This window comes from Motacilla alba, chromosome 14, assembly GCF_015832195.1.
Source record: "Motacilla alba alba isolate MOTALB_02 chromosome 14, Motacilla_alba_V1.0_pri, whole genome shotgun sequence".
Lineage (NCBI taxonomy): Eukaryota > Metazoa > Chordata > Aves > Passeriformes > Motacillidae > Motacilla > Motacilla alba.
Genome location: NC_052029.1, coordinates 12,185,762 through 12,203,446, shown reverse-complemented (window position 1 = coordinate 12,203,446; position 17,685 = coordinate 12,185,762). Strand labels below are relative to the sequence as shown.

General features: G+C 46.7%; 1 protein-coding gene across 3 annotated transcripts in view; it reads left to right on the top strand.

Annotated features, from left to right (window-relative positions):
• Positions 1 to 17,461, top strand: part of TTYH3 (tweety family member 3) — a 76,170-nt gene extending 58,709 nt beyond the window's left edge. The window contains exons 9-15 of one of the 3 annotated variants that reach the window (XM_038150828.1): positions 104 to 196; positions 316 to 408; positions 1,138 to 1,274; positions 3,167 to 3,343; positions 4,231 to 4,306; positions 6,378 to 6,479; positions 11,766 to 17,461. In XM_038150828.1, the coding sequence (XP_038006756.1) occupies positions 104 to 196; positions 316 to 408; positions 1,138 to 1,274; positions 3,167 to 3,343; positions 4,231 to 4,306; positions 6,378 to 6,458 (657 nt within the window). In that variant the 3' untranslated portion in view covers positions 6,459 to 6,479; positions 11,766 to 17,461. The remainder of the gene's footprint in view (positions 1 to 103; positions 197 to 315; positions 409 to 1,137; positions 1,275 to 3,166; positions 3,344 to 4,230; positions 4,307 to 6,377; positions 6,480 to 11,765) is intronic. The other 2 variants (XM_038150829.1, XM_038150830.1) reach the window with 2 other exon arrangements.
• Positions 17,462 to 17,685: the final 224 nt, after the last annotated feature.

Below are 17,685 nucleotides of genomic sequence, written 5' to 3'. Positions count from 1 at the left end.
GATGCTTCAGTATTTGGGAAATAGGATTTCAGTCTTCTCCCAGGAGATCTGTTGGTCCATGTGGCCTGAACTGCTGAAACATTGCATGTTTTGTGTTGAGCAGAAGCTGTCAGGAAGTCACAAGGCTTTGGTAGAAATGCAGGACGATGTGTCGGAACTGATGAAGTCAGCGAGCAAAGAGCACCCCACCTCCAAGGTAACTCTCCCCGAGTTTGCTCTCCCTGTTCTTTGGGGCTTCTCTCAACTTTGTACAGAACCCAGGATCAGCTCCTGCTAAGCATTCCCTTGCACTAATCACTGGTCTGTTGTTTGCAGGAGTATCTTACTCGGATCCAGGAGGTTTTGAACTCCACAGAGATCAACTTGCAGCAGCTGACAGCTTTAGTAGACTGTCGGAGTCTGCACTTGGTGAGTTTTGGTAACTGGGCTGGACTAAGGGAGAGCAAAGGGAGTGTAGAACCTGTATTAGTTTGGAGTTCCAAACCTCTAGTGGAAGTTTACAACAGCTTTTTTCTTATTGATTACGGCAGAAAGGGGAATGAGAATTTGGATCAGGTTAGCTTTGAGTTGAAAGTTCAGCATAGGAAGGTAGATAACATGCCTTCCTACATCTACAGGCTGCAGCCATAGAGGCCCTCAGGTTTTTTGTGTATAGCAAATAACTTGCTGCCTTTGCCATGGAGTGCAGTGCCTTAGAGCCCTTAGAGCACTGTAGCACGGCCTCGCTGGTGTCCTCACTGCCCCTCTAAAGGCAGAGACACAGACAGTTCATGCTTTTGTTCTTGGGCATGGGACACTGTGAGGGAGATGAAAGGCTTAATGAAAAATATTATATCTTCAGTTGGGTGGAGAAGTTTGCCTTGGCTGTTTATTTTTCCTCCTCTTAATGTCTTACTGTGGGCGGTTGAAAATATTTCTGTGTCTAAATCCACGCTGGTCTTTGTGAGGGGAAACAAGGGTTAGATCATTTATGAAAAACACTTGAGTCCCTGAAATTAAAATAGAAATATGGTCTACAAAAGGGAGTGTGATGTCTCTAAGTTGTTTCAGAGAGTGGAGTCTGGAGAAGGGCTTTTGAGAAGGGGCTCAATGGTAACTCTGCAGTGATCAGAAAACTCTGCTCCTTTCTCTCTGCAGGATTACATCCAGGCTCTGACAGGATTCTGCTATGATGGAGTGGAAGGCCTCATCTACCTGGTTCTCTTCTCCTTTGTCACAGCCCTCATGTTCAGTTCCATTGTCTGCAGCGTCCCACACACTTGGCAGCAGAAGAGGTACAGAGAGGGTTTAGATCCTGTAGCATTGTAGAGCTCTTTCCCAGTGAAGACTGGCTGCTGGATTTGTGCCCATGAGCATATGGAGCTCATTCCCACATGATCCCAGGGGTGTGAGGGATGAGGCTTTATAAGCACAGGTCTAACAGGAAAAAAAATGGCTGTGATTTGCTCTGGCTGTGGTTGATACTAACATCTGAACCTTATTGCAGTGGAATACTCTGTGTGCAGAGCATTCAGTACACTGTAGGACTGTGAGTCAAGTCAGATGAATGATTATAGCTGTAACATAGAGGTAATGCTTGAACTATTGCTCTCTCTGTAAAATTCTTACTCTCTTACATTGTCTTGAGGCATTTGTTCTACTAGGAGGAGGAGAATTTGAGTAAGAAGCAGTTTACGCTTGCTTTTGTGGCTTTGCTCGTGCTGAGGTGACTGACTTGCATAGATAATGGAAAGCAGAAACTGTCTTGTTGTCAACAACATGGACAGGTGAGGCACTTGCAAATTGGAGCTGGTATTAATGATGCTAACTAGATCAATCAGTAAGTCTTTAGCAAACCTTGCTTCACTGACTGGCTGCTGCACCACAGGCAGCTGTTAAAATGGCATTGAGTTTTCTGGTCTTGCAGAACAGCAAGAGACTGCAGCAAATTCTCTTCTGTGGTCCTGATTTTTGTGATAAAATAGAAGGCCCTGAACAGCAGCAGGAAGCTGGAGCTGGCCCAGCCTGCAATGCCCACAGAGAAGTGGCCTTAGGAAGTGTCAGAATAGCCCCTGGGACTATGGCTGGTTCCTCACCTCTTCTGCAGGCAGCTGCAGACACCTCACCACGAAGAGCAGGGCAGTCTGCCTGTTGGAAGGAGAAAGGTTTGGTGGCATCTCCTGTGCTGCCTCCCCTGTGGGCTGTGCCTGCCCTGCCAACCCCAGGCTGCTGCTGTGAGCTGAAGGGTTCCCTCTTGCATTCCATGGAGCACCATTTGTCCCCAGCCTCCCTCTGGGAAGTGGAGGATGTGACAGTTCATTGCCTGGAAGGGACTCTGCAGGCTGCAATCCCTCGATCTTCAGTGCCACCGTGTGGTGCAGAAAAGCTGCAGGTGATGTTTGGGAGGTTCTCATGGTGGCCATGCTGTGTAGAACCTTTCACTAGCTTTAAGCACAGATAAATATATTTCAGACCATGGTGCTCCACCCCCTAATTAAGGAGATGAAATAGCAGTGTGTATTATGTGGGAGGGGCAAGAGAATATTATGGGAAGGCAGAGGGAACCAGCTGGCAAACAGTTCTGCTCTCCACTGATTTTAAAATCCTGGCATTTTTGTGAAGATAAAGCCTTTAGACACAAATTTTGCAACTTAGTCTCTGTAAAGACTTCTGTGATTTTGCTGGATGCTGAAGCAGACCCTTTGCCACCAGAATGGGGCTTCAGAGAAGTCTACAGAGGTTTACCCTTAAGAGCTCTTTGGGCATGTCTACAGGAAATGGAAGGACACAGATTGCATTTTGAAGGATGTTTCTGGGGGGTGCATGGCACTACATCCCCACTGCCTCTCTTTCTTGTTGTTGGTGGGGTTTTTTAGCGCTGTACATTTTGGGATGTGTATCCATCCTCTGGTTGAGCAGCTGGGCAGTTGCAGACCCGTGCTGAGAACCTGTAGGGAGGCTGGAGGGGATCACGCAGTGTGCACCTCCAGATGGGATCTGTGGGAGGTCTGAGTCACCGTGGCGTGGGCTGTGTTTCACGCTGCCACCCTGAGGCATCCCAAACGGGTACGAACGTGGAGGATGTGGAAGATGCCTGGGAGGTTCCTAGGATTACCATGGTTTCCTGCAAACCCCACATGTGGGGTCACTGTAGGGTTCTAGGAGGAACTTTTTCTCCTTCTTGCAGAGGCTCAGATGATGATGGGGAAGAAGAATCAGCTGCTCAAGGGAGCAGACAGACACACGATAATCTGTACAGAGTGCACATGCCCAGCCTCTATAGCTGTGGCAGTAGTTATGGCAGTGAGACCAGCATCCCTGCAGCAGCACACACAGTCAGCAATGCTCCCGTCACGGAGTACATGTGAGTATCCCCCAGGAAGCCTCTCCACATCCTTCTCATCTCTGTTGGCTCAAGTGCTGCAGGGTTGGCACTTCTGACCTAGTGGTAAAAAGCAGGGAAGGATTTTGTTTCCTGATTGGCATCTAATGGGAGAAGGGAATAGCTTGAAAGTGCTGCACCAGGAAGAGTTTTGTTGGACAGCATGCTCCAAAATGGGAACAGCTTTGTGCGCCAGGACTCAGGAAAATGTGTAAAGAAAGGAAGTAGGAAAGTAATGTCTGGGCTTCTTACTACACAGTGATTCTGATCACCAGAAGACTTAATTCTTCACATAGAGCAGTCTTGCCAGAAGCCTCCCAAAAGACTGAGAGCCAAGAAAAAACCTGTGGGCTCTCTCTTTCTGTAGTATTTGCAGTCACCTCTGACATCTGTTGCAGTTGGGAGATACCTAGTCCAGGTGGGATCTTCAGAGCTTTCTCCAGAAGTGCCTAACCCTGATTACATTTGGACTATCATCAGGGCCCATTTTTTTTTGGGCTGCCACATCATTTTGTTTATCCCCTTCGATGTTGTCCTCATTTTATCTCCATTTCTGCCACTTGGCAGTTCTGATGCTGCAGGGAGGCAGATTTTCACAAGGCCCTATTTTTAAATCACTTGGTGTGATTCATTGTGGGCCCTTCTGAATAAGAATGTAAAAATAGTGCTCAATCTGAGGAAAATTATGATCGTTTTATGCCCTTATCTGAAAAAGGGGATCCACCTGGCCTGTAAGAAAAGCTTTGAAGGAGACTGACCTGCTACAGTAGTTCTGGGGGTGAGGATGCTGTGTCCTGTGTCCCCATCGGAGACCCTCCCCAGAGAAGCATGGCAAGTGCCCCGTTACCATGTGTGTCTTCCTTTCCTAGGAGCCAGAATGCAAATTTCCAGAACCCCCGTTGCGAGAATACCCCGCTCATTGGCCGGGAGTCCCCACCTCCCTCAGTAAGTCTCTCTTTACTGCTCTTCTCTGCTTCAGCAGCTCTGGGGAGTACACGTTTGCCACTCCTGTGTACTCCCAAGGGAGCTGATTGTGCAGCCAAACACAGGATCTGGCCCATAAATGGCAGCAGCTTGAATAGACAAGCTATGTCTCACCTGCCATGGAGAATAAAACCCTGCTGTGCTACTTTGGACATTGCACAAGAAAAGACTAATTAAACCTCAGTCAATTAATACTGTTAATCCTATGGGCCCAGTCCTGCCACCACTGAAGTGCATGAGTATCTTGATGGGTGACTTCAGCAGGATGATTCACTTGCATGCAGTGTACTTGCTATCTGTGCCATTGGTTCCTCAAGTTTAAAAAGAAACTCGTTCAAACTGTAAATTCAGAGTTATTGCTGAACCTCTCTCCTTAATCTGCCCTAAAGAGATGGTAGGATGAAACCTGTATTATTTTTTTGTTGAGATTTTTTTTTTTAAATCTTTCTTTCACAACTGTTTTACTTTCTTTGAAATCTATTTTTGTATTTAATTTCCTATGGAGGAAAAAAAGAAACTTTCATGGAAGGTTTTGGTATTTGGAGTGGCCTGATAGCCATTTCTGTATGCTGGATAACACATGGGCTTGTCTTCATGTCTGGGTAAGAACTAAATGAATCTTGCCCTCCCTCACTGGATCCTGTAAACCTGATTTACAGCAGAACCTGGAGAACATGCCATCCCAGTGCTCACTAACTTGCTGGTGTGATTACAGAGGATGAGTAGTAAAATGCCTAATGACCAACCAGTCTTCAGGTGTAGGTAAAGAAAATACACTCTGTGGTGCCTGGTTCAAATTGATGGGAAGGGGAGGAAGAGGAGGTTGGCGGATGCAGGAGTAGGAAGGTGGTGGTGGAAATGAGGGCATCCCATTCATGGTTTCACTTCAAGAGGACCGGTTCATCTTGCTGTAGAGGAAGTGGAAATGTGCAGAGTTGATCCTTGTCTCTGTCCTTGGCCTAGACCTCTTCCACCCTTCCCAAAGAGGTTTGCTGCCCCCGTGCTCTGGTCGCGAGCTCTGGTCGCGTTATCCGCTCTCAGCAGAGTCCCTGGCGTGCTGCACTGCTGCTGTTTCCTGGGCCAGAAGGGCACTGTCCCTCTGGAACTGCCAGGGCACATGTTCCTGCCATGTCCTGCTTCCCCTTGTCCTACAGCTCTTCTGCTTCAGAGAAAGCACGTTCCCTTCCTCGGGGCTGGAGTGAGGCAGGAAGTTCCCTGGTTCTTCAGTAGCTGTTTGTGCCAATACCCTGAGTGGGAATCTGAGTCCTGCTGCCTTAGGCTGGGGTTTGGGAGTAGATACAGGGTTTTTTTCTTCAGAGTAACTTGAGTTGGCAGCCATCAGCGTGGGTTGTGGGGAAGTGCAGGAGCTGGGGAGGATGAGGGAGCAGCACTGCACCCATAGAAAAAGGAGCTTCTCCCCAGATGAGAGAAGGAACCAGGCTATAGGGTAAATGTGTTTCCTGGAGGGATGTAGTAGACAGGCAGTGGAGAGAAGAAAAGTGCTTTCTATTCTCATATTGGCAAGCAACAGGGAAAGGCTTTTCTGGGATTTTTGTATTTGCAGCTCTCCGTAGCAGGTGGCTGAGACCGTACTGAGGCAGAAGGAATGGTAACTTTTCATAGCAAATTGTCTGTGGGAGGAGAGACACAAAAAGGGAACACCAATGCACACAGCCCTGCCTTTTTTTGGGAGGGAGGAGAGGGAGATAACCATCCAAGTAGGTTATGTCCAGTGGGGAGACAGAGCTGACCTATTCCATTTAGCTTTCTGTGAACAGATGGTGAAAACTAAGATGTGGTGATCCTGCTGCATTGTTTGTCCGTTACTTTTCCTGGCTTTTTGTTCGTTTGTTTGTGTTTTTCCTTCTCTCATTCCTTCTGATTTCTCCTTCTTGCCACAGAGATATTCCCTTAGGGTGGTAGAGCCCACCTTGTCGCTGACACACACCACGGTTTCACTTGCTTGCACTGTGTTTTTCATGCACGTTGAGGCTGCACTCTCTTTTTCTCTCTCTTTCTTGCGTCATCACAGTTGTATTTGGCTGCCATGGACAGTAGCAGCCATATGAGCTGGCAGCTTAAGCCCTCGGACAGTGCACGGACATACTGGTAACAGCGCCCGCAGATGGAACAGGTACTGCAACAAAGGTCCTTCTTGCTCAACCCCTTCTCCACTCCCAACCGCTCCCTTCATCCCTGCACTCTTTATCCCAGGCCAGTGCCTTTTATTTCTTCACATTCCTTCCCTCTGCACCTCCCACCCCATCCCCTCCTGCCAAGGGTGAAAGCGAAAATCCGTTTTGGCTCTGGTGCAGACTCAAGGAGCAGTATCGACCTTCTGGAGGCTTCTGGTGCACCTTGTGAGGGTTACAGGTGCCCGTGCCTCGCAAAAGCCACCTCACAGCAGCTTCAGCTTGGATCCCACACTTCAGAGCAGCTTGGACACCAAGTGCTGAGTGCTGCTCAAATGTAGGAATAACCTTGCTCTTCAAAAGCAACATAGAGGTTCTCCCATCACAAAAAGCCATTCTCTAGGAGTAAAGAGAACCAATCTAGCAGCACTTCAGTCAGGAATGGTTGTCTTAATTCAGCTTTTGGCTCTCCTTGAGCCCTGCTGCTGTTCTGCTTGTCCTTAGTAGCCATAACACCCAAAACCATCAATACCAACCTGCCACAAGCTTGTAGCTCATTTGTAGGATTTTTAATTTTAAACTGTCCTGAAGAGTTACTTAATTGCCTGTCAGATCTGTGGGCAGCTTTTCCTTTTATCCTTATGTTTAAGGTCAGAAAGGAGCAAATTTTTTTTTTTAAAAAAGCTTTTCTGAGGGTCCAGATATAATCACTCAGATCTGTTTCATTCTGTTTCAAAACCTTTTGCTGTTTTGTTTGTTCTGTGTGTGTCCAAATCATCCCATCCATGTCCCACAGGCTCTGTGAGCAGGGCCCTCCTAGTACCATTTCACTGTCTGCATTCCTCATGGGCTGCAGTTGCTGGTGCTCTCCAAGACAGCCAATGTTTCCTCCCTCAAGACAAAGAAAGAAGAGGTGGTCTGCATTTTGGGGGGTGATTAGTTTGCTTAAATACAGGGTATGATTAGGACTACCAGACAACTCAGGTGGTGTGAAGAACAGTGCTCCTTCAAGGGAACTACAGTGCCAGGAAGGTGTTGGTTCCAGTGGGAACAGGGAGCCTGTTGCTTTTGGCTCATGCAGCCATATCTTGCATTCTCTTCCCAGAAATACATGTCCATAAAGCTGCTGCTCTTCCTTCTTCTCTGCTTCTTCTTCTTCTTCTTGGCACTTCTCTCAGCCTTGCACTGGATTCCTTTCTGTTCTGTTGGTGCTTGGTGTGCATCCCTGCTGGTCCTTGCTCTCTGCCTGCCTGCCTGGGGACTGCTGGGAAGGGGCTGGATGGGGTGTCTTGATGCCTCTGCCGTGGTGCATGAATGCAAACAACCTTGTCTGAAGCATGGTGCCAGCACCCTCACAGCTTTCTCCAGTCTTAAGTCTTGCTAAGCCTGCTCTTGGGCCTCAGCTTGTGGTGGGTTTTCTGCTTTGCTGTTCCTGTAGGTGGTATTGTAGCAATGTTAGATGGATCTGTTCCATGAAATAAAATATTGGTGAGGGTGGGGAAATTCTAGGGCCTTCATACTAGACTTGAAGTCCCTGGGCTGGAACATGACCTGATCCCAGTCTGCACTGTCTTCTGTTTATCTATGGTCCCACCCCAGCTTAATGTGGCTGTCTGAAGGGCTATGGAAAAGGCACTGCATTCTTTCCAGGGCTTTAAAAACAAACAAAGCCAACAGAAGCTCTGTTCTTTCGACTTGAAAGACTCAAGTCCCTTTGAATTCAGAACCCACTGGCTAGAATTAGCTGTTTCCCTGCATCTTGTATCTCCCATACATAATAACACCAAACCCTCTGTGTTTACTGTGCTCTAGCAGTTTGAGATCAACCTTTCAGAACTTGAATCCAGAAGCTTTGGTCTTTATTGCATTACCTGAACAGCTCTGGCAGGAAATCAAAGTCAGGGTAGCTCAAGAGAAATTCACGTAGGTTTTTAACCACAAATAGTGAATGGTTTGTACTCAGTCATGGTTTCATATGGTAAGTGATCTTTCAGCATAGCTCAGTTAGCTGTGAAGTACTCATGGATTTCACAGGAGTCAGTAGAATTTATGGCCTCTAAAACAACCTGATCATTCCTTAAAATTAGGGTTTTTTGCAACCAATGGTTCCTTTGTGCCCAGGCTATGTGTGTTAAGTGCCTGACTAGTATGTGCTGGCAAACCACACCTGTGAAAGTTTATGTCCTCAGCAAGGCTGAATGTGAACCAGCGACTTATTTTCTTTGGAGAAATACAAAAATAACCCTGTGTGCAATCAGCTGTGTTTGTTGGAGCTGGCTGGTAAGTGACTGAGAGGTGCTGTGTTGAATAGCACAGGCAACCAGCAGGAATGGTAACAAGACCCCTTTCAGGTGCCCTTCTTGGGGAAGTGAGGTGGAGGTATGGGGTGAAGCTTGTCCTCTGTGCTGTTTTTGACAGGGTAAATGAGGGTGTATAGGCACATGGGTACTTCCAGTGAGCGTGCTGGAAGAATGACTGAATTGTGAGTGTTCTTTAACCTTCTATGAAAGCTCCTCTTAAAAGGAAACTAAATGCAACTGTGAACCTGACAGCTGTGGGCCTCAGAGTGGTGTCCAAGCCCTCTTTGGTCTGAATTGTGCTCAGGCTTTCTGTCCTTAGAATCACTTTTTAAAGGAGTTAAAGACATAGTGACATTTTTAAAAGCGACTGAAGACTTAATTACTTTAACTCTGGATAATATAGTTTGGTTTCATATCCAAAAGTGCCAAGTGTCCACTGATACATCTTCATCTGCTGGCCTGTCCAGATGTTGGGACCTGTGTGTTCCACAGCATCTTTCCTCTGCTTCCCAGCAGAGGATGCAGAGAAGGACTTGAGGAAGGGCTGCAGCATGTGGAGAAAGCAGTTGTACCTGGAGGGTGATGCTGTGGCTGCCCCAGAGCACGCTGACAGAGCTGTGCTCTCAGAGGTGCACATGGAGTGTTGGCTCTCTACTGCCAGGTTTTTTCTGTCATTAAAAATACACTTAACAGAAAGAGTAACTGGTTCAGTTGAACTGGGAAGAGGTACAGAGGTGCAAAAATCCTGAGTTAAGGAGAGAACATCAGCCCTAACTCTGACTACTCTGAGTCTTGGTTTGTTCCTTGTGGTGGATTTGCAGGTAGGTTTGAATGTGAAATACTCTCTGCTTGACTCTCCAGATCTTGTGTTCCTGGTTACTTTGTTTTAGTGACACGTAAACAACTGTGGGGTCTTTTCTTTTTGGAGGAAGGAGGGAATTCTTTTCAACTTCTCCCACCATGATAGGTGTACTTTGTACATCTTCGAAATGCAATTCATCAAGTGGTCCTCTTGATTGTAATGCTTTAAAGAAAGTTTGTAATGCATGTTGTGTGCTGACCCCGTATGACTAGTCCAGAAAGATGCACAATAACCTTCCATTATCTGAGGTTTTTTTTTTCTAAATACTTCTTACAAAACTTTAGCACCTGGCCAAGTTCTCTGTTCATACTCATCTCCTGTCTCATGTCACTACAGAGAATGCAAATGGAAAATGAGCACTCAAATGCATTTTTCCTTCTAAGGCCCTCTTCTTATCATGAGGCTTGGCTGGTAATTTCAGCATTGCACTACCTGAAATGTGCCCTACTTACTCTATGACAAAGTTCTTTGACTTCTAAACCTCTCTGAGCCTGTTGGGTTATTTTCCTATGTATTAATAACACCCTACACTTTATTTCTGAAACAGTAATCACATTTAATAAACTGTATAGATTATTGTCCCTAAAGTAGCTCAGCTTGCTATTTTCTATCTTTTGCCCTAACACTGACAAAAAATACACCTTAGAAAGAACAGATGTACCCTTTGTCTTCTAAATATAGATGCCATTTCTGGGCCAGAGTTTTATATTAAGATCCATGTTCTGAAAAAAGTTTTCCAAGTTTCCATTATGGAAGACACAAAAAGCTGAGTGTGCAAGTAAGCCACAGGTGTCTTCATCTCGTGCTGCTGGGATCAGCTCTGCCAGAGGAGCAGTGTCTCTCTTCTATTGTGCAGAGGTTCAACCCAGGTCAGTCTTTGAAGGAAAACTGATAAAATACTGTTAATTCTCTGAAAACCCCTGTGGACAGCTGAGCTTTTGAGAGCCTAAAGATGCCTCATAATGTTCTTTCCCAGTGGGCAAGATAAATCATACCTCCTGGCGTGGAGCTGCCTTTCAGTTGTCTCTGCCAGCTTAACTGGCTGTTTTATGTGCTTTGGTTTAAGAGGTGATAAAAAGTCAGTATGCTGAAGAGCACTCTTGGGAAGTAAGCTGTGGATATTATAGAATTATTCAGGCTCCAGAGGGTATAAAAAGAGGAATGAAATGTCTGTCCTCATTGCTTGGTTGTTAATATTGTGGTAGCAGAACCCAGAAGATATCAAACACATTGGCATAATGAAGCAAAGTTCTGTTCTTGCTGCTGGATATTGTTCACGTGTTTTTCAGCTCATTATTCAAAGCTGAATGACACACGTTACCTCAGTAGCTTCTGGGAGCTGTTTTGGATTACCTTGCTTAGAATAAAAAGGAGAATGAGAACAGCACCACCACCTCCAAATCAAACTAACCTTCATCTTTCTGACTTGCTCTTCTCACCCCCACGCTGGAGTCTCATCTGCTGCTGCACAGTGCTCAGCTTGGATCCCAAACCACAGTGGGCTGTTACCCACCTGATAACTTGCTAATATCATCCTGTTTGATGGCAGCCTGTTTGCAGCCTGATAGGGTCTGTTCTTTCTTGGGCATAAATCATTTATTCCTCTCTTTTCTTTCGAGGTGCCCATCCGTGGCAGTCTTCTGATGCCCTCATTGCTATAAAATGCAGTGTGAAGATGCAGTGAGCACCCATTTTCTTTTCAACCTCCTTTTCTGGCATGGTTGAAAGCAGTAAGATCACTAAGAGAGGATGAAAATGTGGGGTGGGTTTTTACATCTGCATCATTCCCATTTCCCTCTCTTCTCCCAAGCAACATATGTCATGTTTTTGACTTAGTGACTATTGGATTTCCTTCTCTTGGATAAATCACCAGCACATCTGCACTGACCTGGCCAGCACCCCTGCAGCAGACTGGCAGAATGTTACTCAGAGTGAACTATGCAGTGACTTGTGAAACCTTCCTCTTAACACTGAGTCAGCAGCTCCTTGAGATGCTTGCTGTAAATACACACTGTGTTATGCTGAGAAGTGGTAAAAATCTGTGGTTCCATCGTGACATGAGTCATTCTGACTTAACTTTCTGTTTGTTTGTTTTGTTTTTTTTGTCTTGTCTTTTCTTTCTCCAGTACACCTCCAGCATGAGAGCCAAATACCTCGCCACCAACCAACCTCGTCCAGATGCTGGCAGTGTGCATTAAAACGAAAAAGCAAAAGCAAAAAGCAAAAAACAAAAACAAAAAACAAAACCCACACGTGCAGTCAGACTAAACAATGTGCCAACTGCTGTGCCCCTGTGCTGTCCTTGTAGAACAATCCTGCTGTTCTGCCCAAAATCTAGTGCAGCTCCTTCTGTTTCTCCAGTCCAGACCACCCTTCCAACCTGGTACCTGGCCACTGAGTGGAAGCTCCTTTTGAATTTAAGCCTTCACCCTGTAGTACAAGAGAGCAAACGTGTGCTGGCCAGCAGCTGACAGCCCCTGGGCAGCAACCTGGGCCCTCAGCCCGTGGGGCAGCTTACCAGAGCAGCCTGGCAGGAACAGCTGGTGAATATCTTCTGCCGCCTTCTTCCCCCCTTCTGTTCCAAGAAGGACTTGGTGAAAGATGGTGGTAGATCTTCTTCACTTCTGCAGTGGGACCAGCAGCCTGGCAGACACTGAAGAAGCAGCACTGGGTGCCTGTGGCTGGTGTGCAACGAGGGAATGCTGGGGGAATGCTCAGCACAGCATCTGATGGGAATCCTCTGGTGCACTGCCCTGGGTGAGGGAGGAGGGAGCTCCTGCCTCAGGGTGTCACTGCATATCCACTGGAATTTGCTCTAGAAGAGCAAACCATTTCACTACCCTGGTTAACTTTTTTTTTTTTTTGCTTTTTTTTTGAAGTCCATTAAGAAAATGCCTTTTTCTTTCCCTCTATATCTAGCACGTGAATTCTTGAGGAGGAGCAGAGGGGCCCAGCAGCAGTCAGTTACCCTGTCCACTGCTCTGGAGCTGACCTCTCTGCTCCACCAGGGATGCCCAGGTATTTGCAGATGGCATTCTGGGTGCTGCCTTTCCTAGGCTGACACAGATCAAACAGGAGCCAGCCACTCACTTGGTGCCAAATTTTTCCAGGGAAAGACTTTTGAGACTTTTTGGGAGGTATTTTTGCACTAAAGAGTTTTGGCTCTCTGATGCTAGATCTTATGGGACAGTCAGCTTGCAAAAGCAAGAGAAACTGGAAGCACCCAATGGATTTATAGCAAATGCAAGCTCTCCCCGTGGGAATGACCTGTGAACTCTGCTGGACTTTCTTTTTTTCCTTTTTTATAAACCATAATCTACAGCACAGGGTTGCTGAAATGGCATTGAAGGAGGTTTTTGGAGCCTCATTCCTAACAAACTCATGAGATTGTCAGTGATTCTTCTGTGTTTAGAGTCCGAAACCCTTGACAACATTGTGACTGTCAGAACAGATTTATATTTTATTCTATTTTGTTTAGTTTTCAAAGGCACATTGCTAACCACTATCTGACCATACTAATGCACATGTAAGGCATTTTCTAGACGTGGGGCAGAACAAGGCTTGCAAAGGGGCAGCTGGGTGCCTGCAGAGGGCAACATCCTTCACTGGTGCTGTACTTCCCACTGAAGAGCAGTGCTCCAAAGGGCACTGACAGCTTCCTGCTGGAAGAGGAGACTGCCTCTTGGGAGGTACTGTCAACTACTGCCCTTTCACTAGGGTAACTATAATGTTCCTTTTTGTCTTTTTACCTCTCAGTAGGGGCATCTTAGCAGAGCTGCTGAGCATTTTATTAAATAACTGGCAGAGGAAATTGAGTGGGGAACGTCTCTCAAACTGGAGTGGAGCTGTTGGCAGAGACAGTTCACTGTCACCTCAGTGATGGTCAGACTTGGTGTTTGTTTACCCCACGTTTGCAGCTTGGGGCACAGAATTACCAACCTGCCTTTACTCAAGTCAGTTGCCTTCTTGCAGTGAGGTGGGAACTGCTCCTGGCAGGCAGCTAAACAGGCTGGAGGCATCTGCTGGGAAATGGTACCAGCTCTGTGGCACAGCAAGCTTTGAGACTCCTCTTAAGATAGAAACCACTACTAAACTGCAAGGCCAGCTGTTACCATTCGAAGGAGTGTGAGACAGGGAGGAGGCATCACCACACAGACAGGAAGAGGAGGGTTTGGAATAAACTTCACACTTCACCATCAATCTCTGGAAGCAGGATGTTCTTGCTCAGGACTGAGTATGCCCTTTCAGGGCTTCACACTGAAACATTACCTCTGTTTTATCAAATAACAAGGGCAGGGAAACCTGGTCACAGGTGGTATGGAGGGACACTGTGGCTCACGAGCCCCAGGGTTTCCATCCTGTCTTAGAGCCTACCAGGAGATGTGGGTGTGCAGGGTGTGGTGAGGTGATCTTGCAGGGCCCCAAGCACCCAACTGTTCTCTGGGGGGAACCCCAACCTTTCCCTTACTTTGAAGAAAGAATCAAGAGCCATATAATCCTTATTAAGACTGAGTTGTTCTGCCATCATCCCTCCATGCAAGGATGTGCTCCAATTGCTACTCACATTATCAATTTTAGGGGAGCTGCCCTGAAATCTGTGGCCCAGTCCTACTGGTGGAAGGCAAGTGTTTTGGAGGCTGGAGGGAGTGGGGAACCCTGTGAAAACAAGTGCTTCTGTGTACTGACTTCTTTGTGCACAGAATGCACCCTGAACCTGTGTGTGACTGCACTTTGGGCTGGGTCTAAATTGTCACCGTGGCATTGTCTGTGCCACACAGGAACAGGAGTGAGCCTTTGTTTGCAGCATCTACAGAGCAGCCACCTTGACCTGCTTCCTTCCAAGGTCTGGCATAGCCACTTCCAACACCCAGAACAACTTCTGACAGTGTTTGGGGCTCGCAGCAAGGCACAGCTGTGGAGATACGTGCTCTGTGACTTCAACATATAACTGGAAAGAATGTTATGGAGATAACATTTTGCTCTCTGGAGGCCAGCACAACATGACTGCAGTGTGAGCAGTGTACCTGTGTCCAGCCAGCACTTCCTTTACTTGACATGGATATTGCACTTTTGTAAAGCATCCTGGAACTCTGCTGCCCCGCTGCATGCTGTGCAGAGCGCTGGATAGGAAACACAGACAAATGGGTTTCTTTTGGTTTATTATTATTGTTATTATTACTAGTACTTTTTTGGGGTTTTTTTCCTTTTTTTTTTTTTTGTTTTACTGGAACCTTGAGCAACAGTGTGGCATTTCTGCAGGCTGGTCTGAATGGATCTGCTGAAGAACAGATGGCCTTTGCCTATTCTTATGGCTGCGACATAATCAGTCTCATCCATATGGTCACATTTAGTCTGAGGAGGGGACTTTGAAAAGCCAAGATCTCCCAGACTCTGTGCCTCCCTCTCGGGTGAACAGCAGGTGCTATCTGGCGAAGACTCATCTGTTCTGGATGGCATTCATGGTTGAGGGAGTCCAAACTCTTCAAGCTGCAGGAGGTAAAGCTGTAGAGACTTCTCTCTCTTCCATCTTGTCTCTCTGTTTTTAATGTGACAAAACGCCAAGGCCATATCACTTGGTGTGTCCTAGCTGACCTTATTGGACATGTCTCATGTTGCTGGTTGCTAGAAAAAGGGTCCAGAAGTTGGAGGAGCTGAGATTGGCCTCTGGACACCTCGCTGACTGCAGAGTGGACGGCAGCTTGTCCGGTTGGAGGTGACTGCATCGGTGAAGACACTTCATGTTACTTTTTCAGAAGCACAAATGTGGTCATTGGCTTGTCTGGTTGGCTTGGTTTATTTCCACTGCATCATCATGTGTGAATGACACTTTCTTTTGGAACTGAGAACTCTTCCAAGCACACAAACATCTCCACAATGTGAAATGTAAATAGCATGTTGGACTCTCGTGTCCAGTGTTCAAGACTGCATTGTAATTGTAAAGGAAATCAAATCAAGACTTGGCTGTGAATTTCTTGTGCTGTCTTGGGAATTATAACTGTAGTGTTTGTATCCTGTATGTATTATTAAACTGAGTTCATTTTGTGTGCTGATAAAAGGGTTCAAGCTAAGATTTTTAGCGTGCATCCATGTATCCAAATGTGAAGGATGGAGTGCTCCCTTCCCCTCCTGTCCTTTTTAAGTTTTCTCCATTTGGTAGGTGTTGATTTTCCGTGTACAGTCATCTCAGCCAAGATGCAAGGGATGTTCATTTGAGTGCTTTGGGGACACAGTGCATGGGGTTTTAAGTGATCCTAAGTCAGCATTTCCATAGCAGTTCCCTGAAACTACATGAAAAGTTTGGCCTTTCTGAGAGTTAGACCATTTCTCAGGGAGCTGCTCAGCCATTGCTCACGAGAGCTTTGGGTGCTGCAGGGTGGTGGGAGACAGGAGTGGGTGGGTGCCCCCAGATCAAGGTCCAGGTACCTGTGGGAGCGAGCCCAGGCTTCACTTCTGGTGCCCCTTCTTTCCCTCCCAGCAGCCACTGAAATACCATTCTGAGCCCTTTGAAGAAGAGAGAAGTGTCTTGGCTCGTTGGTCCCTGCCACCCCCCCAGTTCAGTTCCAGAGGAGATGAGGTGGGTGGGTTTCCCCTGAGCTCAGGAGAGGAGCTGTCTTTGAAGTTGTTCCTGCCTGGGGTCCAAGGAGCAGCCAGGGTCTCCCCCAGCTCAGAAGTGTGTCAGTGGCACTCGGTGAACGCCTCTGGGTAGGAGGGACAAGCCCTCCAGGGAGGTGCTGAGGAGCAGATCTCATGCCTTGAGACAGACCTGACAAGGCTTGGTCTGTACCTCCTTTCACCACAGCCTACCTCCCTTTTCCAGAAATTGTGTGTGTGCTATGGATGGCTTCCCTGGGCAGCCCAGGAGGCCCAGCAGAAGCGTGGGATGTTTTGGGAGCAGTTCCTAGATGGCTGACAAGTGGTTTGTGCTGTCGGGGGGTGTGGGATCTCTGCCAAGCCGTGATGGTGAGCGTGCTGCCCAGCTGGGAGATGAGGGATGGGTTACTGGTGGCCTGGAGCTCCCAGGTGCTCACCCAGCCCCTGTGGCTGCATGAACAAAGTGGAACATAAATTGACGTACAACCAGAAAGTTCAAAATACTCCTTTCCTAAAGAGGATAACTGTAGCATGAAGCTCTTAGGTGCTCTGCATATTTGATACCACATTGCTCCTCACTATGCAATTCCCAACTCCTTCCTTCCTGTTCCTCCTCTAATCTCACACCAAGACTTCTCCAGTGGCCTCTGCCCAGGAGGCTGCTGAAGTCCCAGAAAAGCCTCATTTCTTCCATTGTCCTCTGCCCTGGGTGCAGCTGCCCAGCTGTCACGTCGTGTGCCTCAGGTCCCTTGGTAACGGGAGGCCCCATGAGTTTTATTCACATCATTCAGAGGGAAGTTTATTTTCTTGGACACTGTGCACAGAAACCTAATGGTGAACATGTACCTGGCCTTTTTGTAACTTCTCTGTTTTGTTTGTTTTGTTTTGGTTTTTTTTTTCTTCTTAACCATAATGGTTGTATATCATACCACTTTATATACATATATAATATATAAATATATATAATTTTTTTTTTAAACTTCGGACCTGCTAGTTTCTTTCAAGTGTTCCTGCACTTACCCAAAATGTTTTTAAATTGTGAAGATTAAAGAGGATTGAGCCCATTTTTGTATCTTTACTTTTAATTCTGTAGTTCTCTTGATTGTAACGTAGCTATTTTTTACTGTAACTTTTTGGTTTGCAAATACTAAACAAAAAAACCTAAATGTAATATCTGTGGTTTCTATTCAGCTTGGGTTTCATGTTTTAAAAATAAACGATTTAAAACCACTGTTCCTGGTCATTGATCTGTGTTTTCTCCCAGAAAACGTGCTGGGCTGGTGGCTGCTGTGGGGATGTCCTTGTACCTGGGGGCAGGAGATGCTGGAGCAGCCATGGGACACATCAGCCTGTGCCCAGTGAGTTCTAACCCCTGAGGCCCCTCTGCTGCTTTGATTATTCCCCACTGGAGCAGCAGGAAACACGAGTGGTTCATTTCCAGCAGCACAAGTCCAA